The sequence below is a fragment of the Oncorhynchus tshawytscha genome, linkage group LG01 (assembly GCF_018296145.1).
Source record: "Oncorhynchus tshawytscha isolate Ot180627B linkage group LG01, Otsh_v2.0, whole genome shotgun sequence".
NCBI classification, from domain to species: Eukaryota; Metazoa; Chordata; class Actinopteri; order Salmoniformes; family Salmonidae; genus Oncorhynchus; species Oncorhynchus tshawytscha.
In genome coordinates this window covers 2,967,608-2,995,422 of record NC_056429.1, presented here as the reverse complement: position 1 = coordinate 2,995,422, position 27,815 = coordinate 2,967,608, and the positions used below count along the sequence as shown (strand labels likewise).

The following is a 27,815-nucleotide window of genomic DNA, read 5'->3' as shown; positions in this document are numbered from 1 at the left end:
GTGTCTGTAGGGTGACTAGGGAACAGTAGTGTCTGTAGGGTGACTAGGGAACAGTAGTGTAGGGACTAGGGAACAGTAGGGTGACTAGGGTGAAGGGAACAGTAGTGTCTGTAGCGTGACTAGGAAACAGTAGTGTCTGTAGGGTGACTAGGGAACAGTAGTGTCTGTGACTAGGGAACAGTAGTGTCTGTAGGGTGACTAGGGAACAGTAGTGTCTGTAGGGTGACTAGGGAACAGTAGGGTGACTAGGGAACAGTAGTGTCTGTAGGGTGACTAGGGAACAGTAGTGTCTGTAGGGTGACTAGGGAACAGTAGTGTCTTTAGGGTGACTAGGGAACAGTAGGGTGACTAGGGAACAGTAGTGTCTGTAGCGTGACTAGGAAACAGTTGTGTCTGTAGGGTGACTAGGAAACAGTAGTGTCTGTAGGGTGACTAGGGAACAGTAGGGTGACTAGGGAACAGTAGTGTCTGTAGGGTGACTAGGAAACAGTAGTGTCTGTAGGGTGACTAGCGAACAGTAGTGTCTGTAGGGTGACTAGGGAACAGTAGGGTGACTAGGGAACAGTAGTGTCTGTAGTGTGACTAGGGAACAGTTGTGTCTGTAGGGTGACTAGGGAACAGTAGTGTCTTTAGGGTGACTAGGGAACAGTTGTGTCTGTAGGGTGACTAGGGAACAGTAGTGTCTGTAGGGTGACTAGGGAACAGTAGTGTCTGTAGGGTCACTAGGGATCTGTAGTGTCTGTAGGGTGACTAGGGAACAGTAGTGTCTGTAGGGTGACTAGGGAACAGTAGTGTCTGGTGACTAGGGGAGTGTCAGTGACTAGGAACAGTAGTGTCTGTAGGGTGACTAGGGAACAGAACAGTAGTGTCTGTAGGGTGACTAGGAACAGTAGTGTCTGTAGGGTGACTAGGAAACAGTAGTGTCTGTAGGGTGACTAGGGAACAGTAGTGTCTGTAGGGTGACTAGGGAACAGTAGTGTCTGTAGGGTGACTAGGGAACAGTAGGGTGACTAGGGAACAGTAGTGTCTGTAGGGTGACTAGGGAACAGTTGTGTCTGTAGGGTGACTAGGGAACAGTAGTGTCTGTAGGGTGACTAGGGAACCGTAGGGTGACTAGGGAACAGTAGTGTCTGTAGGGTGACTAGGAAACAGTAGTGTCTGTAGGGTGACTAGGGAACAGTAGTGTCTGTAGGGTGACTAGGGAACAGTAGTGTCTGTAGGGTGACTAGGAACAGTAGTGGTGACTAGGGAACAGTAGGGTGACTAGGGAACAGTAGTGTCTGTAGGGTGACTAGGAAACAGTAGTGTCTGTAGGGTGACTAGGAAACAGTAGTGTCTGTAGGGTGACTAGGGAACAGTAGTGTCTGTAGGGTGACTAGGAAACAGTAGTGTCTGTAGGGTGACTAGGGAACAGTAGTGTCTGTAGGGTGACTAGGGAACAGTAGTGTCTGTAGGGTGACTAGGGAACAGTAGGGTGACTAGGGAACAGTAGTGTCTGTAGGGACACTAGGGATCTGTAGTGTCTGTAGGGACACTAGGGATCTGTAGTGTCTGTAGGGTGACTAGGGAACTGTAGTGTCTGTAGGGTGACTAGGGAACTGTAGTGTCTGTAGGGTGACTAGGGAACAGTAGGGTGACTAGGGAACAGTAGTGTCTGTAGGGTGACTAGGAAACAGTAGTGTCTGTAGGGTGACTAGGGAACAGTAGTGTCTGTAGGGTGACTAGGGAACAGTAGGGTGACTAGGGAACAGTAGTGTCTGTAGTGTGACTAGGGAACAGTTGTGTCTGTAGGGTGACTAGGGAACAGTAGTGTCTGTAGGGTGACTAGGGAACAGTAGGGTGACTAGGGAACAGTAGTGTCTGTAGCGTGACTAGGAAACAGTAGTGTCTGTAGGGTGACTAGGAAACAGTAGTGTCTGTAGGGTGACTAGGGAACAGTAGGGTGACTAGGGAACAGTAGTGTCTGTAGGGTGACTAGGGAACAGTTGTGTCTGTAGGGTGACTAGGGAACAGTAGTGTCTGTAGGGTGACTAGGGAACAGTAGTGTCTGTAGGGTGACTAGGGAACAGTAGTGTCTGTAGGGTGACTAGGGAACAGTAGTGTCTGTAGGGTGACTAGGGAACAGTAGGGTGACTAGGGAACAGTAGTGTCTGTAGGGTGACTAGGGAACAGTAGTGTCTGTAGGGTGACTAGGGAACAGTAGTGTCTGTAGGGTGACTAGGGAACAGTAGTGTCTGTAGGGTGACTAGGGAACAGTAGTGTCTGTAGGGTGACTAGGAAACAGTAGTGTCTGTAGGGTGACTAGGGAACAGTAGGGTGACTAGGGAACAGTAGTGTCTGTAGGGTGACTAGGAAACAGTAGTGTCTGTAGGGTGACTAGGGAACAGTAGTGTCTGTAGGGTGACTAGGAAACAGTAGTGTCTGTAGGGTGACTAGGGAACAGTAGGGTGACTAGGGAACAGTAGTGTCTGTAGGGTGACTAGGAAACAGTAGTGTCTGTAGGGTGACTAGGAAACAGTAGTGTCTGTAGGGTGACTAGGAAACAGTAGTGTCTGTAGGGTGACTAGGAAACAGTAGTGTCTGTAGGGTGACTAGGAAACAGTAGTGTCTGTAAGGTGACTAGGAAACAGTAGTGTCTGTAGGGTGACTAGGGAACAGTAGTGTCTGTAGGGTGACTAGGGAACAGTAGTGTCTGTAGGGTGACTAGGGAACAGTAGTGTCTGTAGGGAGGGTGACTAGGGAACAGTAGTGTCTGTAGGGACTAGGGAACAGTAGTGTCTGTAGGGTGACTAGGGAACAGTAGTGTCTGTAGGGTGACTAGGGAACAGTAGTGTCTGTAGGGTGACTAGGGAACAGTAGTGTCTGTAGGGTGACTAGGGAACAGTAGGGTGACTAAGGAACTGTAGTGTCTGTAGGGTGACTAGGGAACAGTAGTGTCTGTAGGGTGACTAGGGAACAGTAGGGTGACTAGGGAACAGTAGTGTCTGTAGGGTGACTAGGGAACAGTAGGGTGACTAGGGAACAGTAGTGTCTGTAGGGTGACTAGGGAACAGTAGTGTCTTTAGGGTGACTAGGGAACAGTAGGGTGACTAGGGAACAGTAGTGTCTGTAGGGTGACTAGGAAACAGTAGTGTCTGTAGGGTGACTAGGGAACAGTAGTGTCTGTAGGGTGACTAGGAACAGTAGTGTCTGTAGGGTGACTAGGGAACAGTAGTGTCTGTAGGGTGACTAGGGAACAGTAGGGTGACTAGGGAACAGTAGTGTCTGTAGGGTGACTAGGAAACAGTAGTGTCTGTAGGGTGACTAGGGAACAGTAGTGTCTGTAGGGTGACTAGGGAACAGTAGGGTGACTAGGGAACAGTAGTGTCTGTAGGGTGACTAGGGAACAGTAGTGTCTGTAGGGTGACTAGGGAAAGTGTCTGTAGGGTGACTAGGGAACAGTGTCTGTAGGGTGACTAGGGAACAGTAGTGTCTGTAGGGTGACTAGGGAACAGTAGTGTCTGGGTGACTAGGGAACAGTAGTGTCTGTAGGGTGACTAGGAAACAGTAGTGTCTGTAGGGTGACTAGGAAACAGTAGTGTCTGTAGGGTGACTAGGAAACAGTAGTGTCTGTAGGGTGACTAGGAACAGTAGTGTCTGTAGGGTGACTAGGGAACAGTAGTGTCTGTAGGGTGACTAGGAAACAGTAGTGTCTGTAGGGTGACTAGGGAACAGTAGTGTCTGTAGGGTGACTAGGGAACAGTAGTGTCTGTCGGGTGACTAGGGAACAGTAGTGTCTGTAGGGTGACTAGGAACAGTAGTGTCTGTAGGGGACTAGGGAACAGTAGTGTCTGTAGGGTGACTAGGGAACAGTAGTGTCTGTAGGGTGACTAGGGAACAGTAGTGTCTGTAGGGTGACTAGGGAACAGTAGTGTCTGTAGGGTGACTAGGGAAGTGTCTGTAGGGTGACTAGGAACAGTAGTGTCTGTAGGGTGACTAGGGAACAGTAGTGTCTGTAGGGTGACTAGGGAACAGTAGTGTCTGTAGGGTGACTAGGGAACAGTAGGGTGACTAAGGAACAGTAGTGTCTGTAGGGTGACTAGGGAACAGTAGTGTCTGTAGGGTGACTAGGGAACAGTAGTGTCTGTAGGGTGACTAGGGAACAGTAGTGTCTTTAGGGTGACTAGGGAACAGTAGGGTGACTAGGGAACAGTAGTGTCTGTAGCGTGACTAGGAAACAGTTGTGTCTGTAGGGTGACTAGGGAACAGTAGTGTCTGTAGGGTGACTAGGAAACAGTAGTGTCTGTAGGGTGACTAGGGAACAGTAGGGTGACTAGGGAACAGTAGTGTCTGTAGGGTGACTAGGAAACAGTAGTGTCTGTAGGGTGACTAGGGAACAGTAGTGTCTGTAGGGTGACTAGGGAACAGTAGGGTGACTAGGGAACAGTAGTGTCTGTAGTGTGACTAGGGAACAGTTGTGTCTGTAGGGTGACTAGGGAACAGTAGTGTCTGTAGGGTGACTAGGGAACAGTAGGGTGACTAGGGGGAACAGTAGTGTCTGTAGGTGACTAGGGAACTAGTGTCTGTAGGGTGACTAGGGAACAGTAGTGTCTGTAGGGTGACTAGGAACAGTAGTGTCTGTAGGGTGACTAGGAAACAGTAGTGTCTGTAGGGTGACTAGGGAACAGTAGGGTGACTAGGGAACAGTAGTGTCTGTAGGGTGACTAGGGAACAGTAGTGTCTGTAGGGTGACTAGGGAACAGTAGTGTCTGTCGGGTGACTAGGGAACAGTAGTGTCTGTAGGTGACTAGGGAACAGTAGTGTCTGTAGGGACACTAGGGATCTGTAGTGTCTGTAGGGACACTAGGGATCTGTAGTGTCTGTAGGGTGACTAGGGAACTGTAGTGTCTGTAGGGTGACTAGGGAACAGTAGTGTCTGTAGGGTGACTAGGGAACAGTAGGGTGACTAGGGAACAGTAGTGTCTGTAGGGTGACTAGGGAACAGTAGTGTCTGTAGGGTGACTAGGGAACAGTAGTGTCTGTAGGGACACTAGGGATCTGTAGTGTCTGTAGGGACACTAGGGATCTGTAGTGTCTGTAGGGTGACTAGGGAACTGTAGTGTCTGTAGGGTGACTAGGGAACAGTAGTGTCTGTAGGGTGACAAAGGAGAAAGTAGGGTGACTAGGGAACAGTTGTGTCTGTAGGGTGACTAGGGAACAGTAGGGTGACTAGGGAACAGACTAGTGTCTGTAGGGTGACTAGGGAACAGTAGGGTGACTAGGGAACAGTAGTGTCTGTAGGGTGACTAGGGAACAGTAGTGTCTGTAGGGTGACTAGGGAACAGACTAGTGTCTACAGGGTGACTAGGGAACAGTAGTGTCTGTAGGGTGACAAAGGAGAAAGTAGGGTAACCACTAGACTACCTGCCACCTCTACACTCTAACCACTAGACTACCTTGCCACCTCTACACTCTAACCACTAGACTACCTGCCACCTCTACACTCTAACCACTAGACTACCTTGCCACCTCTACACTCTAACCACTAGACTACCTTGCCACCTCTACACTCTAACCACTAGACTACCTTGCCACCTCTACACTCTAACCACTAGACTACCTGCCACCTCTACACTCTAACCACTAGACTACCTGCCACCTCTACACTCTAACCACTAGACTACCTGCCACCTCTACACTCTAACCACTAGACTACCTTGCCACCTCTACACTCTAACCACTAGACTACCTTGCCACCTCTACACTCTAACCACTAGACTACCTTGCCACCTCTACACTCTAACCACTAGGCTACCTGCCACCTCTACACTCTAACCACTAGGCTACCTGCCACCTCTACACTCTAACCACTAGGCTACCTGCCACCTCTACACTCTAACCACTAGGGTACCTGCCACCTCTACACTCTAACCACTAGACTACCTTGCCGGCCCCAATCATCATCAGTACATGATATCTTATTTCCCTCCCGCAGTGTCTCCAGGAGCCGTTTGTACGTTCCCTGTCCTCCTATAAGCTTCACCGTACAGCCAGTCCGTTTGACCGGCGGGTCACCTGTCTGGAGTGGCACCCCTCGCACCCCTCCACGCTGGCGGTCGGCTCCAAGGGTGGAGACGTGGTCCTCTGGGACTACAACGTGCTCAACAAGACCAGCTTCATACAAGGGGTGAGAATGCCTGATACACATCTGGAAAGGTTCCATCGTTACAACCCAGCGACGCCATTGGCCGATGGGTTTCTAATGAGTGCATGCTTATTCGTTTTCTCGTTTGACTGTTGTGTACCTAGATGTTCAGGATGATACACACAAATAATACAATAGTTTTTAAATCTGTTTCAATCGGAACACCGTAATCAATAGTTTAAACCGGAACACCATAATCAATAGTTTAAAATCGGTCTGTGTTACTGTTTAGGAACACTGTAATCAATAGTTTTAAATCGGTCTGTGTTACTGTTTAGGAACACTGTAATCGATCATATTTGCAATAACAGTTGACTTGGAAATCCATTTTTCCTTCAAGGGTCCCCCCACAGTATTGATAGTATGCTTAACATACGACACATACCGATTACTATCGGGTCTACTTATCCGATAGTAATAAGTCGACTTATCCGATAGTATCGGGTCTACTTATCCGATTAGTATCGGGTCTACTTATCCGATTAGTATCGGGTCTACTTATCCGATTAGTATCGGGTCTACTTATCCGATTAGTATCGGGTCTACTTATCCGATTAGTATCGGGTCTACTTATCCGATTAGTATCGGGTCTACTTATCCGATTAGTATCGGGTCTACTTATCCGATTAGTATCGGGTCTACTTATCCGATTAGTATCGGGTCTACTTATCCGATTAGTATCGGGTCTACGTTGTTTGAGTCCCAAATGGCACCCCATTTCTCATTTAGTGCACTACTTTTGTCGGGGGCTCTGTCGTCCGGGGCTCTGGTCAAAAGTAGTGCACTAAATAGGGAATAGGATGTGATTTGGGACCAGTGTCTACTCCTGTGTGTGTTTTACGCAGGTTGGTCCTGGAGGCTCTATTACAGCTCTGAAGTTTAACCCGTACAACCCCACTCAGCTGTTCACCTCCTCTGTCAGGGGAACCACCGCGCTGCAGGATTTCAACGGGACCACTCTAAGGGTGTTTACCAACACAGAGTCATGGGAGTAAGAGACGGGACTTGTCCCAAATGGCACTCTATTTATTTAGTGCCCTACTTTATACCCTTATTCCCAATATAGTGCACTACTATAGACCAGAACCCTATTCCCTATATAGTACACTACTTTAGACCAGAGCCCTATTCCCTATGTAGTGCACTACTTTAGACCAGGGAATAGGAATATAGGGAATAGGGCTCTGGTCTAAAGTAGTGCACTATATAGGGAATAGGGCTCTGGTCTATAGTATTACCACTATATAGGGAATAGGGTTCTGGTCTATAGTAGTGCACTATATAGGGAATAGGGTTCTGGTCTAAAGTAGAGCACTATATAGGGAATAGGGCTCTGGTCTAAAGTAGTGCCCTATATAGGGAATAGGGCTCTGGTCTAAAGTAGTGCACTATATAGGGAATAGGGTTCTGGTCTAAAGTAGTGCCCTATATAGGGAATAGGGTTCTGTAGGGCTCTGGTCTAAAGTAGTGTACTATATAGGGAATAGGGCTCTGGTCTAAAGTAGTGCACTATATAGGGAATAGGGCTCTGGTCTAAATTAGTGTACTATATAGGGAATTGGGCTCTGGTCTAAAGTAGTGCACTATATAGGGAATAGGACTCTGGTCTAAAGTAGAGCACTATATAGGGAATAGGGCTCTGGTCTAAAGTAGTGCCCTATATATGGAATAGGGTTCTGTAGGGCTCTGGTCTAAAGTAGTGCACTATATAGGGAATAGGGCTCTGGTCTAAAGTAGTGTACTATATAGGGAATAGGGCTCTGGTCTAAAGTAGTGCACTATATAGGGAATAGGGCTCTGGTCTATAGTAGTGCCCTATATAGGGAATAGGGCTCTGGTCTATAGTAGTACCACTATATAGGGAATAGGGCTCTGGTCTATAGTAGTGTACTATATAGGGAATAGGGCTCTGGTCTAAAGTAGTGCACTATATAGGGAATAGGGCTCTGGTCTAAAGTAGTGCACTATATAGGGAATAGGGCTCTGGTCTAAAGTAGTGTACTATATAGGGAATAGGGCTCTGGTCTATAGTAGTGCCCTATATAGGGAATAGGGTGCCATAGGGCTCTGGTCTAAAGTAGTGCACTATATAGGGAATAGGGTGCCATTTGGGATGCAGAACAAGGCCCTTTTTCTCAACACCGTATCAACATATGACTAGTGTAGTTCGAAACAGACCACTGCCTTCCGATAGGCTCGCGTTTATCTGGACAGAACTGTCATTGGCTAAGGTTGGATTTCACCAGGCACACCAACTGGTCGGACAACTGACTGAAACAGGAAGGAACTACCGGAACAAACGCATTCGATTGGTCTGTTTTGTGTTCGTCAGAAAGGAGCCGGGGATTTTATTGGTGGGATGACGTTTAGCCTGACGGACCCGTCCAAGGTCTACCTGGCGTCTGGCGACGGTACGCTGACCGAGCAGAGCTTCCAGGGCGGTCCAGGAACGGTTCTGTCCAGAGTCCAGGACTGTGGACACGATCACCACAATGTCTGGTGAGGATGCAGGCCCTACTTAGACAGCGTTAGAAATGGCCCCCTATTCCCTATATAGGGCACTACTTTAGACCAGAGCCCTATTCCCTATAAAGTGCACTACTTTTGACTAGGGCTGGCACCCTATTCCCTATATAGGGCACTACTTTAAATCAGAGCCCTATTGCCTATATAGGGCACTACTTTAGACCAGAGCCCTATTGCCTATATAGGGCACTACTATAGACCAGAGTCCTATTCCCTATATAGTACACTACTATAGACCAGAGCCCTATTCCCTACATAGTGCACTACTATAGACCAGAGCCCTATTCCCTATATAGGGCACTACTTTTAGACCAGAGCTCCTATTCCCTATATAGTGCACTACTTTAGACCCCTATTCCCTACTTAGTGCCCTACTTTAAACCCTTATTCAATGGCCTACTTTCAACTAGATCCTTATTCCCTATTTAGTGTCCTACTTTAAACCCTTATTCCCTATTTAATGCCCTACTTTAAACTAGATCCTTATTCCCTACTTAGTGCCCTACTTTAAACCCTTATTCCCTATTTAGAGCCCTACTTTAGATCCTTATTCCCTATATAGGGAATAGGGCTCTGGTCTAAAGTAGTGCCCTATATAGGGAATAGGGCTCTGGTCTAAAGTAGTGTACTATATAGGGCTCTGGTCTATAGTAGTACCACTATATAGAGCACTACTTTAGACCAGAGCCCTATTCCTATATAGTGGTACTACTATAGACCAGAGCCCTATTCCCTATATAGTACACTACTATAGACCAGAGCCCTATTCCCTATATAGTGCACTACTTTAGACCAGGGCCCTATTCCCTATATAGTGGTACTACCATAGACCAGAGCCCTATTCCCTATATAGTGCACTACTTTAGACCAGAGCCCTATTCCCTATATAGTGGTACTACTATAGACCAGAGCCCTATTCCCTATATAGTGGTACTACTATAGACCAGAGCCCTATTCCCTATATAGTGTACTACTATAGACCAGAACCCTATTCCCTATATAGTGGTAATACTATAGACCAGAGCCCTATTCCCTATATAGTACACTACTATAGACCAGAACCCTATTCCCTATATAGTGTACTACTATAGACCAGAACCCTATTCCCTATATAGTGCACTACTTTAGACCAGAGCCCTATTCCCTATATAGTGCACTACTGTAGACCAGAGCCCTATTCCCTATATAGTACACTACTTTAGACCAGAGCCCTATTCCCTATATAGTGGTACTACTATAGACCAGAGCCCTATGGCACCCTATTCCCTATATAGTGCACTACTTTAGACCAGAACCCTATTCCCTATATAGTGCACTACTATAGACCAGAGCCCTATTCCCTATATAGTACACTACTTTAGACCAGAGCCCTATTCCCTATATAGTGCACTACTTTAGACCAGAGCCCTATTCCCTATATAGTACACTACTGTAGACCAGGGCCCTATTCCCTAAATAGTGCACTACTTTAGACCAGGGCCCTATTCCCTATATAGTGGTACTACTGTTGACCAGAGCCCTATTCCCTATATAGTACACTACTTTAGACCAGAGCCCTATATAGTACACTACTTTAGACCAGAGCCCTATTCCCTATATAGTGCACTACTATAGACCAGAGCCCTATTCCCTATATAGTACACTACTATAGACCAGAGCCCTATTCCCTATATAGTGGTACTACTATAGACCAGAGCCCTATTCCCTATATAGTACACTACTATAGACCAGAGCCCTATTCCTATATAGTACACTACTATAGACCAGAGCCCTATTCCCTATATAGTACACTACTATAGACCAGAGCCCTATTCCTATATAGTGCACTACTATAGACCAGAGCCCTATTCCTATATAGTACACTACTTTAGACCAGAGCCCTATTCCCTATATAGTGCACTACTATAGACCAGAGCCCTATTCTCTATATAGTACACTACTATAGACCAGAGCCCTATGGCACCCTATTCCCTATATAGTACACTACTATAGACCAGAGCCCTATTCCCTATATAGTACACTACTATAGACCAGAGCCCTATGGTACCCTATTCCCTATATAGTGCACTACTTTAGACCAGAACCCTATTCCCTATATAGTACACTACTATAGACCAGAGCCCTATTCCCTACATAGTACACTAATATAGACCAGAGCCCTATTCCCTATATAGTACACTACTATAGACCAGAGCCCTATGGCACCCTATTCCCTATATAGTGCACTACTTTAGACCAGAACCCTATTCCCTATATAGTACACTACTATAGACCACAGCCCTATTCCCTACAAAGTGCACTACTTTAGACCAGAGCCCTATTCCCTATATAGTACACTATTATAGACCAGAGCCCTATTCCCTACATAGTGCACTACTTTAGACCAGAGCCCTATTCCCTACATAGTGCACTACTTTAGACCAGAGCCCTATTCCCTATATAGTACACTACTTTAGACCAGAGCCCTATTCCCTACATAGTGCACTACTTTAGACCAGAGCCATATTCTCTACATAGTGCACTACTTTAGACCAGAGCCCTATTCCCTATATAGTACACTACTTTAGACCAGAGCCCTATTCCCTATATAGTACACTACTTTAGACCAGAGCCCTATTCCCTATATAGTGCACTACTATAGACCAGAGCCCTATTCCCTATATAGTACACTACTTTAGACCAGAGCCCTATTCCCTATATAGTGCACTACTTTAGACCAGAACCCTATTCCCTATATAGTACACTACTTTAGACCAGAGCCCTATTCCCTATATAGTGGTACTACTATAGACCAGAGCCCTATGGCACCCTATTCCCTATATAGGGCACTACTTTAGACCAGAGCCCTATGGCACCCTATTCCCTATATAGGGCACTACTTTAGACCAGAGCCCTATTCCCTACATAGTGCACTACTTTAGACCTGGGCCCTATTCCCTATATAGTGGTAATACTATAGACCAGAGCCCTATGGCACACTATTCCCTATATAGGGCACTACTTTAGACCAGAGCCATATTCCCTATATAGTACACTACTATAGACCAGAGCCCTATTCCCTACATAGTGCATTACTTTAGACCAGAGCCCTACTATTCCCTATATAGTGCACTACTTTAGACCAGAGCCCTATTCCTATATAGTACACTACTATAGACCAGAGCCCTATTCCTACATAGTGCACTACTTTAGACCAGAGCCCTATTCCCTATATAGTGCACTACTTTAGACCAGAGCCCTATTCCCTATATAGTACACTACTGTAGACCAGAGCCCTATTCCCTATATAGTACACTACTTTAGACCAGAGCCCTATTCCCTATATAGTGCACTACTTTAGACCAGAGCCCTATTCCTATATAGTGCACTACTATAGACCAGAGCCCTATTCCCTATATAGTGCACTACTTTAGACCAGAGCCCTATGGCACCCTATTCCCTATATAGTACACTACTTTAGACCAGAGCCCTATTCCCTATATAGTGGTACTACTATAGACCAGAGCCCTATGGCACCCTATTCCCTATATAGGGCACTACTTTAGACCAGATCCCTATGGCACCCTATTCCCTATATAGTACACTACTATAGACCAGAGCCCTATTCCCTACAAAGTGCATTACTTTAGACCAGAGCCCTATTCCCTACATACAGTGCCTTGCGAAAGTATTCGGCCCCCTTGAACTATGCGACCTTTTGCCACATTTCAGGCTTCAAACATAAAGATATAAAACTGTATTTTTTTGTGAAGAATCAACAACAAGTGGGACATAATCATGAAGTGGAACGACATTTATTGGATATTTCAAACTTTTTTAACAAATCAAAAACTGAAAAATTGGGCGTGCAAAATTATTCAGCCCCCTTAAGTTAATACTTTGTAGCGCCACCTTTTGCTGCGATTACAGCTGTAAGTCGCTTGGGGTATGTCTCTATCAGTTTTGCACATCGAGAGACTGAATTTTTTCCCATTCCTCCTTGCAAAACAGTTCGAGCTCAGCGAGGTTGGATGGAGAGCATTTGTGAACAGCAGTTTTCAGTTCTTTCCACAGATTCTCGATTGGATTCAGGTCTGGACTTTGACTTGGCCATTCTAACACCTGGATATGTTTATTTTTGAACCATTCCATTGTAGATTTTGCTTTATGTTTTGGATCATTGTCTTGTTGGAAGACAAATCTCCGTCCCAGGCTCAGGTCTTTTGCGGACTCCATCAGGTTTTCTTCCAGAATGGTCCTGTATTTGGCTCCATCCATCTTCCCATCAATTTTAACCATCTTCCCTGTCCCTGCTGAAGAAAAGCAGGACCAAACCATGATGCTGCCACCACCATGTTTGACAGTGGGGATGTTGTGTTCAGGGTGATGAGCTGTGTTGCTTTTACACCAAACATAACGTTTTGCATTGTTGCCAAAAAGTTCAATTTTGGTTTCATCTGACCAGAGCACCTTCTTCCACATGTTTGGTGTGTCTCCCAGGTGGCTTGTGGCAAACTTTAAACGACACTTTTTATGGATATCTTTAAGAAATGGCTTTCTTCTTGCCACTCTTCCATAAAGGCCAGATTTGTGCAATATATGACTGATTGTTGTCCTATGGACAGAGTCTCCCACCTCAGCTGTAGATCTCTGCAGTTCATCCAGAGTGATCATGGGCCTCTTGGCTGCATCTCTGATCAGTCTTCTCCTTGTATGAGCTGAAAGTTTAGAGGGACGGCCAGGTCTTGGTAGATTTGCAGTGGTCTGATACTCCTTCCATTTCAATATTATCGCTTGCACAGTGCTCCTTGGGATGTTTAAAGCTTGGGAAATCTTTTTGTATCCAAATCTGGCTTTAAACTTCTTCACAACAGTATCTCGGACCTGCCTGGTGTGTTCCTTGTTCTTCATGATGCTCTCTGCGCTTTTAACGGACCTCTGAGACTATCACAGTGCAGGTGCATTTATACTGAGACTTGATTACACACAGGTGGATTGTATTTATCATCATTAGTCATTTAGGTCAACATTGGATCATTCAGAGATCCTCACTGAACTTCAGGTCGCAAAGTTCAAGGGGGCCGAATACTTTCGCAAGGCACTTTAGACCAGAGCCCTATTCCCTATATAGTACACTACTATAGACCAGAGCCTGTACTGTACTGTAGGATTTTTGCTGAGTGATTGTCTGTGAAAACTTTAGGATATGTCTTTCTCAGGAAAGGGATGTAAATCAGATACAGTGGGGAGAACAAGTATTTGATACACTGCCGGTTTTGCAGGTTTTCCTACTTACAAAGCATGTAGAGGTCTGTACTTTTTATCTCACGAGATCTTGCATGGAGCCCCAGACTCAGGGTGATTGACCGTCATCTTGAACTTCTTCCATTTTCTCATAATTGCACCAACAGTTGTTGCCTTCTTACCAAGCTGCTTGCCTATTGTCCTGTAGCCCATCCCAGCCTTGTGCAGGTCTACAATTTAACCCCTGATGTCCTTACATCCTCTCTGGTCTTGGCCATTGTGGAGAGGTTGGAGTCTGTTTGATTGAGTGTGTGGACAGGTGTCTTTTATACAGGTAACGAGTTCAAACAGGTGCAGTTAATTAATACAGGTAATGAGTGGAGAACAGGAGGGATCCTTAAAGAAAAACTAACAGGTCTGTGAGAGCCGGAATTCTTACTGGTTGGTAGGTGATCAAATACTTATGTCATGCAATAAAATGCAAATTAATTACTTAAAAATCGTACAATGTGATTTTCCGGATTTATGTTTTAGATTCCGTCTCTCACAGTTGAAGTGTATCCTATGATAAAAATTACAGACCTCTACATGCTTTGTAAGTAGGAAAACCTACAAAATCAGCAGTGTGTCAAATACTTGTTCTCCCCACTGTAGGTCTATGGTCAAAAGTATTGTTCTATGTAGGGGATAGGGTGCCATTTGGGATGCAAGCTTAGCGCATTGACAAATGTCATCTTAAATTTAAGGGAAAAAACACAACTAGTGCACTTCGTAGTGTCTGTCTGATGATAAAGGAGATGCAGGCTGGTCTATCACATTCTGGTGATTAGTATGATACAAAAGTTGACTATTGGCTGAATTTATTTATGAGGATAATCACAGTATACTGCACTACAGTTTACATTATTATTATTATTTTATTTTTTTAAATTAGTAATACATTTGATATTACTTCGAAATGATATGACGATTGCATCTCTGTTCCAGTCTGTGGTACTGCTGTGTAGATGTGTCGTTGAGCAGACAGATGTTGGTGACAGGAGACAACATCGGACGAGTCTTATTGCTGGGCATGGATGGACACCAGGTACTGTATATTTCTACTGTAGTTTACACTGTAGCTACAGTACTGTATATTTCTACTGTAGTTTACACTATAGCTACAGTACTGTATATTTATACTGTAGTTTACACTATAGCTACAGTACTGTATATTTCTACTGTAGTTTACACTATAGCTACAGTACTGTGTATTTACACTGTAGTTTACACTATAGCTACAGTACTGTATATTTCTACTGTAGTTTACACTATAGCTACAGTACTGTATATTTCTACTGTAGTTTACACTGTAGCTACAGTACTGTATATTTCTACTGTAGTTTACACTATAGCTACAGTACTGTATATTTATACTGTAGTTTACACTATAGCTACAGTACTGTATATTTCTACTGTAGTTTACACTATAGCTACAGTACTGTGTATTTACACTGTAGTTTACACTATAGCTACAGTACTGTATATTTCTACTGTAGTTTACACTATAGCTACAGTACTGTATATTTCTACTGTAGTTTACACTAGCTACAGTACTGTATATTTCTACTGTAGTTTACACTATAGCTACAGTACTGTATATTTATACTGTAGTTTACACTATAGCTACAGTACTGTATATTTCTACTGTAGTTTACACTATAGCTACAGTACTGTGTATTTACACTGTAGTTTACACTATAGCTACAGTACTGTATATTTCTACTGTAGTTTACACTATAGCTACAGTACTGTATATTTCTACTGTAGTTTACACTGTAGCTACAGTACTGTATATTTCTACTGTAGTTTACACTATAGCTACAGTACTGTATATTTCTACTGTAGTTTACACTATAGCTACAGTACTGTATATTTCTACTGTAGTTTACACTATAGCTACAGTACTGTGTATTTACACTGTAGTTTACACTATAGCTACAGTACTGTATATTTCTACTGTAGTTTACACTATAGCTACAGTACTGTATATTTCTACTGTAGTTTACACTATAGCTACAGTACTGTATATTTCTACTGTAGTTTACACTATAGCTACAGTACTGTATATTTCTACTGTAGTTTACACTATAGCTACAGTACTGTATATTTCTACTGTAGTTTACACTATAGCTACAGTACTGTGTATTTACACTGTAGTTTACACTATAGCTACAGTACTGTATATTTCTACTGTAGTTTACACTATAGCTACAGTACTGTATATTTCTACTGTAGTTTACACTATAGCTACAGTACTGTATATTTCTACTGTAGTTTACACTATAGCTACAGTACTGTATATTTCTACTGTAGTTTACACTATAGCTACAGTACTGTATATTTATACTGTAGTTTACACTATAGCTACAGTACTGTATATTTCTACAGTACTGTATATTTATACTGTAGTTTACACTATAGCTACAGTACTGTATATTTATACTGTAGTTTACACTATAGCTACAGTACTGTATATTTCTACTGTAGTTTACACTATAGCTACAGTACTGTATAGTATATTTCTACTGTAGTTTACACTATAGCTACAGTACTGTATATTTATACTGTAGTTTACACTATAGCTACAGTACTGTATATTTATACTGTAGTTTACACTATAGCTACAGTACTGTATATTTATACTGTAGTTTACACTATAGCTACAGTACTGTGTATTTATACTGTAGTTTACACTATAGCTACAGTACTGTATATTTATACTGTAGTTTACACTATAGCTACAGTACTGTGTATTTACACTGTAGTTTACACTATAGCTACAGTACTGTGTATTTACACTGTAGTTTACACTATAGCTACAGTACTGTGTATTTACACTGTAGTTTACACTATAGCTACAGTACTGTGTATTTACACTGTAGTTTACACTATAGCTACAGTACTGTATATTTCTACTGTAGTTTACACTATAGCTACAGTACTGTATATTTCTACTGTAGTTCATGTTCTATATTTTGTTGTGTTTTCATGTTCTGAGAATAAGACAATTCTATTAATATTCTGCCTTGTAAAAATGCATGACTGCGTTAGACACCGTTTTCGACCGTTCCAATGATTTCATTTCCTGACGTTGTTCTTGAAGATGCTCTTAAACTATCTGCACCCCCCCCCACACACACACACACACACAGGTCTTCAACGGGAAGCTGCACAAAGCCAAAGTGACCCATGCTGAATTCAACCCTCGCTGCGATTGGTTAATGGCGACAGCGTCCGTTGACCACACGGTGAAGCTATGGGACCTGAGGAACATCAAGGACAAGAACACTTACCTCCACGAGATGGTTCATGACAAAGCTGTTAACTCAGGTACTATATAGAGTGCTGTGGTAGCTCTCTCCTATCCTACATTCAGGAGTGTGTTCATCTTGACCACTGTGTTGTCGAGGTGGCAGGTAGCCTAGTGGTTAGAGTGTAGAGGTGGCAGGTAGCCTAGTGGTTAGAGTGTAGAGGTGGCAGGTAGCCTAGTGGTTAGAGTGTAGAGGTGGCAGGTAGCCTAGTGGTTAGAGTGTAGAGGTGGCAGGTAGCCTAGTGGTTAGAGTGTAGAGGTGGCAGGTAGCCTAGTGGTTAGAGTGTAGAGGTGGCAGGTAGCCTAGTGGTTAGAGTGTAGAGGTGGCAGGTAGCCTAGTGGTTAGAGTGTAGAGGTGGCAAGGTAGTCTAGTGGTTAGAGTGTAGAGGTGGCAGGTAGTCTAGTGGTTAGAGTGTAGAGGTGGCAAGGTAGTCTAGTGGTTAGAGTGTAGAGGTGGCAAGGTAGTCTAGTGGTTAGAGTGTAGAGGTGGCAGGTAGTCTAGTGGTTAGAGTGTAGAGGTGGCAAGGTAGTCTAGTGGTTAGAGTGTAGAGGTGGCAGGTAGTCTAGTGGTTAGAGTGTAGAGGTGGCAGGTAGCCTAGTGGTTAGAGTGTAGAGGAGGCAGGTAGCCTAGTGGTTAGAGTGTAGAGGAGGCAGGTAGTCTAGTGGTTAGAGTGTAGAGGTGGCAGGTAGTCTAGTGGTTAGAGTATAGAGGATGCAGGTAGACTAGTGGTTAGAGTGTAGAGGTGGCAGGTAGCCTAGTGGTTAGAGTGTAGAGGTGGCAGGTAGCCTAGTGGTTAGAGTGTAGAGGTGGCAGGTAGCCTAGTGGTTAGAGTGTAGAGGATGCAGGTAGACTAGTGGTTAGAGTGTAGAGGTGGCAGGTAGCCTAGTGGTTAGAGTGTAGAGGTGGCAGGTAGCCTAGTGGTTAGAGTGTAGAGGTGGCAGGTAGACTAGTGGTTAGAGCATTGGACTAGTAACCGAAAGGTTGCAAGATCGAATCCCTGAGCTGACAAGGTGAAAATCTGTCATTCTGCCCCTGAACAAGGCAGTTAACCCACTGTTCCCCTGAACAGACAGTTAACCCACTGTTCCCCGGTAGGCCGTCATTGTAAATAAGAATTTGTTCTTAACTGACTTGCCAAGTTAAATAAAGGTTAAATAAATAAAAAACATTAAAAAAGCCACTTAAAGCATAAATCCTAGTCCTGAGATCAGATTGTCTGGCGTCCCATTGTGACATAGCTCCGCGGTTCTGAGATGAGATTGTCTGGCGTCCCATTATGACATAGCTCCGTGGTTCTGAGATTGTCTGGCGTCCCATTGTGACATAGCTCCGTGGTTCTGAGGTGAGATTGTCTGGCGTCCCATTGTGACATAGCTCTGCGGGTCTGCCGTCCCATTGTGACATAGCTCCGCGGTTCTGAGGTGAGATTGTCTGGCGTCCCATTGTGACATAGCTCTGCGGGTCTGCCGTCCCATTATGACATAGCTCCGTGGTTCTGAGATTGTCTGGCGTCCCATTGTGACATAGCTCCGTGGGTCTGCCGTCCCATTGTGACATAGCTCTGTGGTTCTGAGGTGAGATTGTCTGGCGTCCCATTGTGACATAGCTCCGCGGGTCTGCCGTCCCATTGTGACATAGCTTCGCGGGTCTGCCGTCCCATTGTGACATAGCTCCGTGGTTCTGAGGTGAGATTGTCTGGCGTCCCATTGTGACATAGCTCCGCGGGTCTGCCGTCCCATTGTGACATAGCTCCGCGGGTCTGCCGTCCCATTGTGACATAGCTCCGCGGGTCTGCCGTCCCATTGTGACATAGCTCCGCGGGTCTGCCGTCCCATTGTGACATAGCTCCGCGGGTCTGCCGTCCCATTGTGACATAGCTCCGCGGGTCTGCCGTCCCATTGTGACATAGCTCCGTGGGTCTGCCGTCCCATTGTGACATAGCTCCGTGGGTCTGCCGTCCCATTGTGACATAGCTCCGCGGGTCTGCCGTCCCATTGTGACATAGCTCCGCGGGTCTGCCGTCCCATTGTGACATAGCTCCGTGGGTCTGCCGTCCCATTGTGACATAGCTCCGCGGTTCTGAGGTGAGATTGTCTGGCGTCCCATTGTGACATAGCTCTGGGTCTGCCGTCCCATTGTGACATAGCTCCGCGGTTCTGAGGTGAGATTGTCTGGCGTCCCATTGTGACATAGCTCTGCGGGTCTGCCGTCCCATTATGACATAGCTCCGTGGTTCTGAGATTGTCTGGCGTCCCATTGTGACATAGCTCCGTGGGTCTGCCGTCCCATTGTGACATAGCTCTGTGGTTCTGAGGTGAGATTGTCTGGCGTCCCATTGTGACATAGCTCCGCGGGTCTGCCGTCCCATTGTGACATAGCTTCGCGGGTCTGCCGTCCCATTGTGACATAGCTCCGTGGTTCTGAGGTGAGATTGTCTGGCGTCCCATTGTGACATAGCTCCGCGGGTCTGCCGTCCCATTGTGACATAGCTCCGCGGGTCTGCCGTCCCATTGTGACATAGCTCCGCGGGTCTGCCGTCCCATTGTGACATAGCTCCGCGGGTCTGCCGTCCCATTGTGACATAGCTCCGCGGGTCTGCCGTCCCATTGTGACATAGCTCCGTGGGTCTGCCGTCCCATTGTGACATAGCTCCGTGGGTCTGCCGTCCCATTGTGACATAGCTCCGTGGGTCTGCCGTCCCATTGTGACATAGCTCCGTGGGTCTGCCGTCCCATTGTGACATAGCTCCGTGGGTCTGCCGTCCCATTGTGACATAGCTCCGTGGGTCTGCCGTCCCATTGTGACATAGCTCCGTGGGTCTGCCGTCCCATTGTGACATAGCTCCGCGGGTCTGCCGTCCCATTGTGACATAGCTCCGCGGGTCTGCCGTCCCATTGTGACATAGCTCCGCGGGTCTGCCGTCCCATTGTGACATAGCTCCGTGGGTCTGCCGTCCCATTGTGACATAGCTCCGCGGGTCTGCCGTCCCATTGTGACATAGCTCCGTGGGTCTGCCGTCCCATTGTGACATAGCTCCGTGGGTCTGCCGTCCCATTGTGACATAGCTCCGTGGGTCTGCCGTCCCATTGTGACATAGCTCCGTGGGTCTGCCGTCCCATTGTGACATAGCTCCGCGGTTCTGAGACCACCGTCCAACGTGGTTCCGGTGCTCGTCCTCTATTCATTTGAATGTGTTGACAGGTGGAGAAACAGCTTGAGAGCCGTGCAGAGAATTCCAGAAGTATGAGAACCAACGGTTCAATTCTAGAACACTGTTGTGTGTACGAGTTTACGTTTTGGACCAAGGTCAACGCTTTACAGTTAACCTCTCGGGCATCATCGCTAGCGTCGTCCCACATCGACAACAGCCAGTGAAACTGCAGGGCGCCAAATTCAAAACAACAGAAATCCCATAATTAAAATTACTCAAACATACAAGTATTTTACACCATTTTAAAAACGTCTTGTTAATCCAGCCGCTTGTGTCAGGTTTCAAAACGTGTTTTGTCTTCAGATCGCTAGGTGAGACGACCTCACGTCACAGTCGTAGTGTCTTCAGATCGCTAGGTGAGACAACCTCACGTCACAGTCGTAGTGTCTTCAGATCGCTAGGTGACACAACCTCACGTCACAGTCGTAGTGTCTTCAGATCGCTAGGTGACACGACCTCACGTCACAGTCGTAGTGTCTTCAGATCGCTAGGTGAGACGACCTCACGTCACAGTCGTAGTGTCTTCAGATCGCTAGGTGAGACGACCTCACGTCACAGTCGTAGTGACTTCAGATCGCTAGGTGAGACGACCTCACGTCACAGTCGTAGTGTCTTCAGATCGCTAGGTGAGACAACCTCACGTCACAGTCGTAGTGTCTTCAGATCGCTAGGTGACACAACCTCACGTCACAGTCGTAGTGTCTTCAGATCGCTAGGTGAGACAACCTCACGTCACAGTCGTAGTGTCTTCAGATCGCTAGGTGAGACAACCTCACGTCACAGTCGTAGTGTCTTCAGATCGCTAGGTGAGACAACCTCACGTCACAGTCGTAGTGTCTTCAGATCGCTAGGTGACACAACCTCACGTCACAGTCGTAGTGTCTTCAGATCGCTAGGTGACACAACCTCACGTCACAGTCGTAGTGTCTTCAGATCGCTAGGTGACACAACCTCACGTCACAGTCGTAGTGTCACATCTTCCACCACGTTCATCAGAAAGATACATGCTTTTTAAGAACATTTAACCCTTACGGATTCTCTTGCTCTCTCCCACCCTCTCTCTCTCTCTCCCGTCCTCTCTCCCGTCCTCTCTCCCCTCTCTCTCTCTCTCCCGCCCTCTCTCCCACCCTCTCTCTCTCTCTCCCGCCCTCTCTCTCGCCCTCTCTCCCGCCCTCTCTCTCGTCCTCTCTCCCGTCCTCTCTCCCGTCCTCTCTTCCGCTCTCTCTTCCGCTCTCTCTCCCGCCCTCTCTCCCGTCCTCTCTCCCGTCCTCTCTTCCGCTCTCTCTCCCGCCCTCTCTCCCGCCCTCTCTCCCGTCCTCTCTCCGTCCTCTCTTCCGCTCTCTCTCCCGTCCTCTCTCCCCCTCTCTCTCTCTCTCTATGTCTCTCTCCCGCTCTCCCTCCCGCTCTTTCTCTCTGTCTCGCTCTCTCCCCCCCTCTCTCCCACGCTCTCTCCCGCCCCTCTCTCCTGCCCTCTCTCTCTCCCTCTCTCTCCCTCTCTCTCTCTCTCCCTCCCGCTCTCCCTCCCGCTCTCCCTCCCGCTCTTTCTCTCTCTCTCTCTCCCTCTCCCTCTCCTCTCTCTCTCTCTCCCCCCTCATGCTGTTATTCCCTCCCCCAGCCTACTTTAATCCAGTGGACTGCTCCAAGCTCCTGACCACGGACCAGTATGACCAGATCAGGGTGTACTCCTCTTCTGATTGGTCAACTCCTCAGCAGATTATCCAGCACCCACACAGACAGTTTCAGCACCTCACACCAATCAAGGTGAGGAACGTGGGTAGGGGGTGGGTTTATGTGTGTGTCTCTCTCTCTCATTGGCTCAAAAGCTTCACCTTCAATCTTTGTGTCTCCAGGCCACGTGGCACCCTCTGTACGACCTGATGGTGGTTGGACGGTACCCTGACGAGAGGGTGTGTCCAGGTGCCCTGAGGACCATCGATATCTATGATGCCAACACAGGAGAGCTGGCATGCCAACTACTGGACCCCAACGCCCCTGGCATCATATCTGTGAGTACACATTCGAAATTTAGCCTGAGTTTAATGTCAGTGTTAGCTTGTAGCCTTAGTTTAATGTCAGTGTTAGCCTGTAGCCTTAGTTTAATGTCAGTGTTAGCCTGTAGCCTTAGTTTAATGTCAGTGTTAGCCTGTAGCCTTAGTTTAATGTCAGTGTTAGCCTGTAGCCTTAGTTTAATGTCAGTGTTAGCTTGTAGCCTTAGTTTAATGTCATGTTAGCTTGTAGCCTTAGTTTAATGTCAGTGTTAGCCTGTAGCCTTAGTTTAATGTCAGTGTTAGCTTGTAGCCTTAGTTTAATGTCAGTGTTAGCCTGTAGCCTTAGTTTAATGTCAGTGTTAGCCTGTAGCCTTAGTTTAATGTCAGTGTTAGCCTGTAGCCTTAGTTTAATGTCAGTGTTAGCCTGTAGCCTTAGTTTAATGTAATATTAGCTTGTAGCCTTAGTTTAATGTCATGTTAGCTTGTAGCCTTAGTTTAATGTCAGTGTTAGCTTGTAGCCTTAGTTTAATGTTAGCCTGTAGCCTTAGTTTAATGTCAGTGTTACCTTGTAGCCTTAGTTTAATGTCAGTGTTAGCCTGTAGCCTTAGTTTAATGTCAGTGTTAGCTTGTAGCCTTAGTTTAATGTCAGTGTTAGCCTGTAGCCTTAGTTTAATGTGAGTGTTAGCTTGTAGCCTTAGTTTAATGTGAGTGTTAGCGTGTAGCCTTAGTTTAATGTCAGTGTTAGCTTGTAGCCTTAGTTTAATGTCAGTGTTAGCCTGTAGCCTTAGTTTAATGTCCATGTTAGCTTGTAGCCTTAGTTTAATGTCAGTGTTAGCCTGTAGCCTTAGTTTAATGTTAGCCTGTAGCCTTAGTTTAATGTTAGCCTGTAGCCTTAGTTTAATGTCAGTGTTAGCCTGTAGCCTTAGTTTAATGTCAGTGTTAGCCTGTAGCCTTAGTTTAATGTTAGCCTGTAGCCTTAGTTTAATGTCAATGTTAGCCTGTAGCCTTAGTTTAATGTCAATGTTAGCCTGTAGCCTTAGTTTAATGTCAGTGTTAGCCTGTAGCCTTAGTTTAATGTCAGTGTTAGCCTGTAGCCTTAGTTTAATGTCAGTGTTAGCCTGTAGCCTTAGTTTAATGTCAGTGTTAGCCTGTAGCCTTAGATTAATGTTAGCCGGTAGCCTTAGTTTAATGTCAGTGTTAGCCTGTAGCCTTAGTTTAATGTCAGTGTTAGCCTGTAGCCTTAGTTTAATGTCAGTGTTAGCCTGTAGCCTTAGTTAAACATCAGTGTTAGCCTGTAGCCTTAGTTTAATGTCAGTGTTAGCCTGTAGCCTTAGTTAAACATCAGTGTTAGCCTGTAGCCTTAGTTTAATGTCAGTGTTAGCCTGTAGCCTTAGTTTAATGTCAGTGTTAGCCTGTAGCCTTAGTTTAATGTCAGTGTTAGCCTGTAGCCTTAGTTTAATGTCAGTGTTAGCCTGTAGCCTTAGTTAAACATCAGTGTTAGCCTGTAGCCTTAGTTTAATGTCAGTGTTAGTCTGTAGCCTTAGTTTAATGTCAGTGTTAGCCTGTAGCCTTAGTTTAATGCCAGTGTTAGCCTGTAGCCTTAGTTTAACACCAGTGTTAGCCTGTAGCCTTAGTTTAACACCAGTGTTAGCCTGTAGCCTTAGTTTAACACCAGTGTTAGCCTGTAGCCTTAGTTTAATGTCAGTGTTAGCCTGTAGCCCTTGGACTTTGATATGGAAAGTGATGAAGCTGTTTGTTACAAGTCTTCAATGATGTATTTGTGCTGCACTGTTGTTCAAGCCATCATTGGGTCAAAAATAATGTCCATTTTTAAATCTCTGCACAACTGCCTTTCCAGGTCAACAAGTTCAATCCAATGGGAGATGTTTTAGGATCTGGGATGGGTGAGTCTGTGTTATAAATACTGGACTATGTTTGTAATCTAGACTAACTAATCCACTAACTGTGTTTGTAATCTAGACTAACTAATCCACTAACTGTGTTTGTAATCTAGACTAACTAATCCACTAACTGTGTTTGTAATCTAGACTAACTAATCCACTAACTGTGTTTGTAATATTGGCACCCAGGATCACATCAGATAAGAGACTAACTAATCCACTAACTATGTTTGTAATCTAGATTAACTAATCCACTAACTATGTTTGTAGCTGGAAATATTCTAAATTGTTTGATTATTTTGCTAAAAATCAGTGTTCAATAGGGGTTCAGCACTGGTCTAAAGTAGGTGCCCTATATATAGGGAATAGGGCTCTGGTCTAAAGTAGTGCACTATATAGGGAATAGGGTGCCAGCCCTGGTCTAAAGTAGTGCACTATATAGGGAATAGGGCTCTGGTCTAAAGTAGTGTACTATATAGGGAATAGGGCTCTGGTCTAAAGTAGTGCACTATATAGGGAATAGGGCCCTGGTCTAAAAGTAGTGCACTATATAGGGAATAGGGCTCTGGTCTAAAGTAGTGCACTATATAGGGAATAGGGCTCTGGTCTAAAGTAGTGCACTATATAGGGAATAGGGCCCTGGTCTAAAAGTAGTGCACTATATAGGGAATAGGGCTCTGGTCTAAAGTAGTGCACTATATAGGGAATAGGGCTCTGGTCTAAAGTTGTGCACTATATAGGGAATAGGGCTCTGGTCTAAAGTAGTGCACTACATAGGGAATAGGGCTCTGGTCTATAGTAGTACCACTATATAGGGAATAGGGCTCTGGTCTAAAGTAGTGCACTACATAGGGAATAGGGCTCTGGTCTAAAGTAGTGCACTACATAGGGAATAGGGCTCTGGTCTAAAGTAGTGCACTACATAGGGAATAGGGCTCTGGTCTAAAGTAGTGCACTACATAGGGAATAGGGCTCTGGTCTATAGTAGTGTACTATATAGGGAATAGGGCTCTGGTCTATAGTAGTACCACTATATAGGGAATAGGGCTCTGGTCTAAAGTAGTGCACTACATAGGGAATAGGGCTCTGGTCTAAAGTAGTGCACTACATAGGGAATAGGGCTCTGGTCTAAAGTAGTGTACTATATAGGGAATAGGGCTCTGGTCTATAGTAGTGCACTACATAGGGAATAGGGCTCTGGTCTATAGTAGTACCACTATATAGGGAATAGGGCTCTGGTCTAAAGTAGTGCACTACATAGGGAATAGGGCTCTGGTCTAAAGTAGTGCACTACATAGGGAATAGGGTGCCATTTGGGACAATAAGGCTTTTGTGTTCCAACCACAGGAGTGAACATCCTAGTGTGGAACAGAGGGGAGACATTGGCTGGTAAGCAGCAGAGAGGAGAGCTACAACAGGAAGCAGGAGTCCAGGTTGGCAGAGGTCGAGGCCAGCGGAGGAGAAGAGGGGAGACTCGGAGGGGGGGAGGGACGGGGGGACGGGGGCGAGAGGATGAGGACGACATTGGGAAGCTGAAGAAGAAGCTGTCTTCGTCCTCGGGGACCAGAACCAGAACATCCAGGGACACAGAAGGGTCCAAATAAATAATCAGGGAGAAAGAGAGGTTGTTTGTGATGTTGGAAGTTTCCTTTGTGCGTTTCCTTTATTTTGGTAGTTACCCGTATACGACAATGTCATAGACAAGTAACTACCAAAATAAAGGAAACACCAACATACAGTGTTTTAATAGAGTGTTGGACCACCACCAAGCAACCAGAACAGATTCAATGCTCCTTGGTATAGATTCTACAAGTGTCTGGAACTCTATTGGAGGGACTCTATTCTTCCACCAGAAATTACATAATTTGGTGTTTTGTTGATGGTGGTGGAAAAACACTGTCTCGGGCGCCGCTCCAGAATCTCCCAAGAGTGTTCAATTGGGTTGACTGATACATATCCTCTATGTTCCTTTGAGAACCCTCCTTCAGTTACTGAGATCTGGTGACTGAGACACATCCTCTATATTCCTTTGAGAACCCTCCTTCAGTCACTGAGATCTGGTGACTGAGACACATCCTCTATGTTCCTTTGAGAACCCTCCTTCAGTCACTGAGATCTGGTGACTGAGACACATCCTCTATGTTCCTCTGAGAGCCCTCCTTCAGTCTCTGAGATCTGGTGACTGAGACACATCCTCTATGTTCCTCTGAGAGCCCTCCTTCAGTCTCTGAGATCTGGTGACTGAGACACATCCTCTATGTTCCTTTGAGAACCCTCCTTCAGTTACTGAGATCTGGTGACTGAGACACATCCTCTATATTCCTTTGAGAACCCTCCTTCAGTCACTGAGATCTGGTGACTGAGACACATCCTCTATGTTCCTCTGAGAACCCTCCTTCAGTCACTGAGATCTGGTGACTGAGACACATCCTCTATGTTCCTCTGAGAACCCTCCTTCAGTCACTGAGATCTGGTGACTGAGACACATCCTCTATGTTCCTCTGAGAACCCTCCTTCAGTCACTGAGATCTGGTGACTGAGACACATCCTCTATATTCCTTTGAGAACCCTCTTTCAGTCACTGAGATCTGGTGACTGAGACACATCCTCTATGTTCCTCTGAGAACCCTCCTTCAGTCACTGAGATCTGGTGACTGAGACACATCCTCTATATTCCTTTGAGAACCCTCCTTCAGTCTCTGAGATCTGGTGACTGAGACACATCCTCTATATTCCTTTGAGAACCCTCTTTCAGTCACTTCAGTCCTTTTATTTAGTCAGGTTCCTGTCTGCATTTGTAATCTGTTACCTTTGTCTTGTTCAAATCATGTGTTTTATTGAAAATGTTCCCTTTGTTATAAACAGGGACAATCGTGACTTTGACTCCACACAACATCCACAGATGTTTCAAATATGTCTGACAACACTGAAAACACATATCTTGTGTTTCAGATGTTTTATATACCTCTGTTTCTGGTGATAAATTGTTACATTTTATAAACAGTTCATACTTTATTAAAATATTTAATTTTGAGCTTGAACTTGATTGTGTATTTATTCTTCACCTTAAACTGATGAATAGTTAGCCTGGTCCCTTAAACTGATGAATAGTTAGCCTGGTCCCTTAATAAACTGATGAATAGTTAGCCTGGTCCCTTAAACTGATGAATAGTTAGCCTGGTACCTAATAAACTGATGAATAGTTAGCCTGGTCCCTTAATAAACTGATGAATAGTTAGCCTGGTCCCTTAATAAACTGATGAATAGTTAGCCAGGTCCCTTAAACTGATGAATAGTTAGCCTGGTCCCTTAAACTGATGAATAGTTAGCCAGGTCCCTTAAACTGATGAATAGTTAGCCTGGTCTATTAAACTGATGAATAGTTAGCCTGGTCTCTTAAACTGATGAATAGTTAGCCTGGTCGCTTGA

General features: G+C 45.4%; 1 protein-coding gene across 3 annotated transcripts in view; it reads left to right on the top strand.

Moving 5' to 3' along the window:
• Window positions 1–27,427, top strand: part of ddb2 (damage-specific DNA binding protein 2) — a 49,528-nt gene extending 22,101 nt beyond the window's left edge. For 2 of the 3 annotated variants that reach the window (XM_042306071.1, XM_042306314.1), the window contains 8 exons: window positions 5,975–6,166; window positions 8,517–8,683; window positions 14,921–15,020; window positions 17,128–17,305; window positions 22,113–22,258; window positions 22,348–22,503; window positions 24,344–24,389; window positions 25,734–27,427. In XM_042306071.1, coding sequence (XP_042162005.1) covers window positions 5,975–6,166; window positions 8,517–8,683; window positions 14,921–15,020; window positions 17,128–17,305; window positions 22,113–22,258; window positions 22,348–22,503; window positions 24,344–24,389; window positions 25,734–25,990 — 1,242 coding nt within the window. In that variant the 3' untranslated portion in view covers window positions 25,991–27,427. Of the gene's footprint in view, window positions 1–5,974; window positions 6,167–7,029; window positions 7,176–8,516; window positions 8,684–14,920; window positions 15,021–17,127; window positions 17,306–22,112; window positions 22,259–22,347; window positions 22,504–24,343; window positions 24,390–25,733 lie in introns of all 3 variants that reach the window. The other variant, XM_042306617.1, reaches the window with a different exon arrangement.
• Window positions 27,428–27,815: the final 388 nt, after the last annotated feature.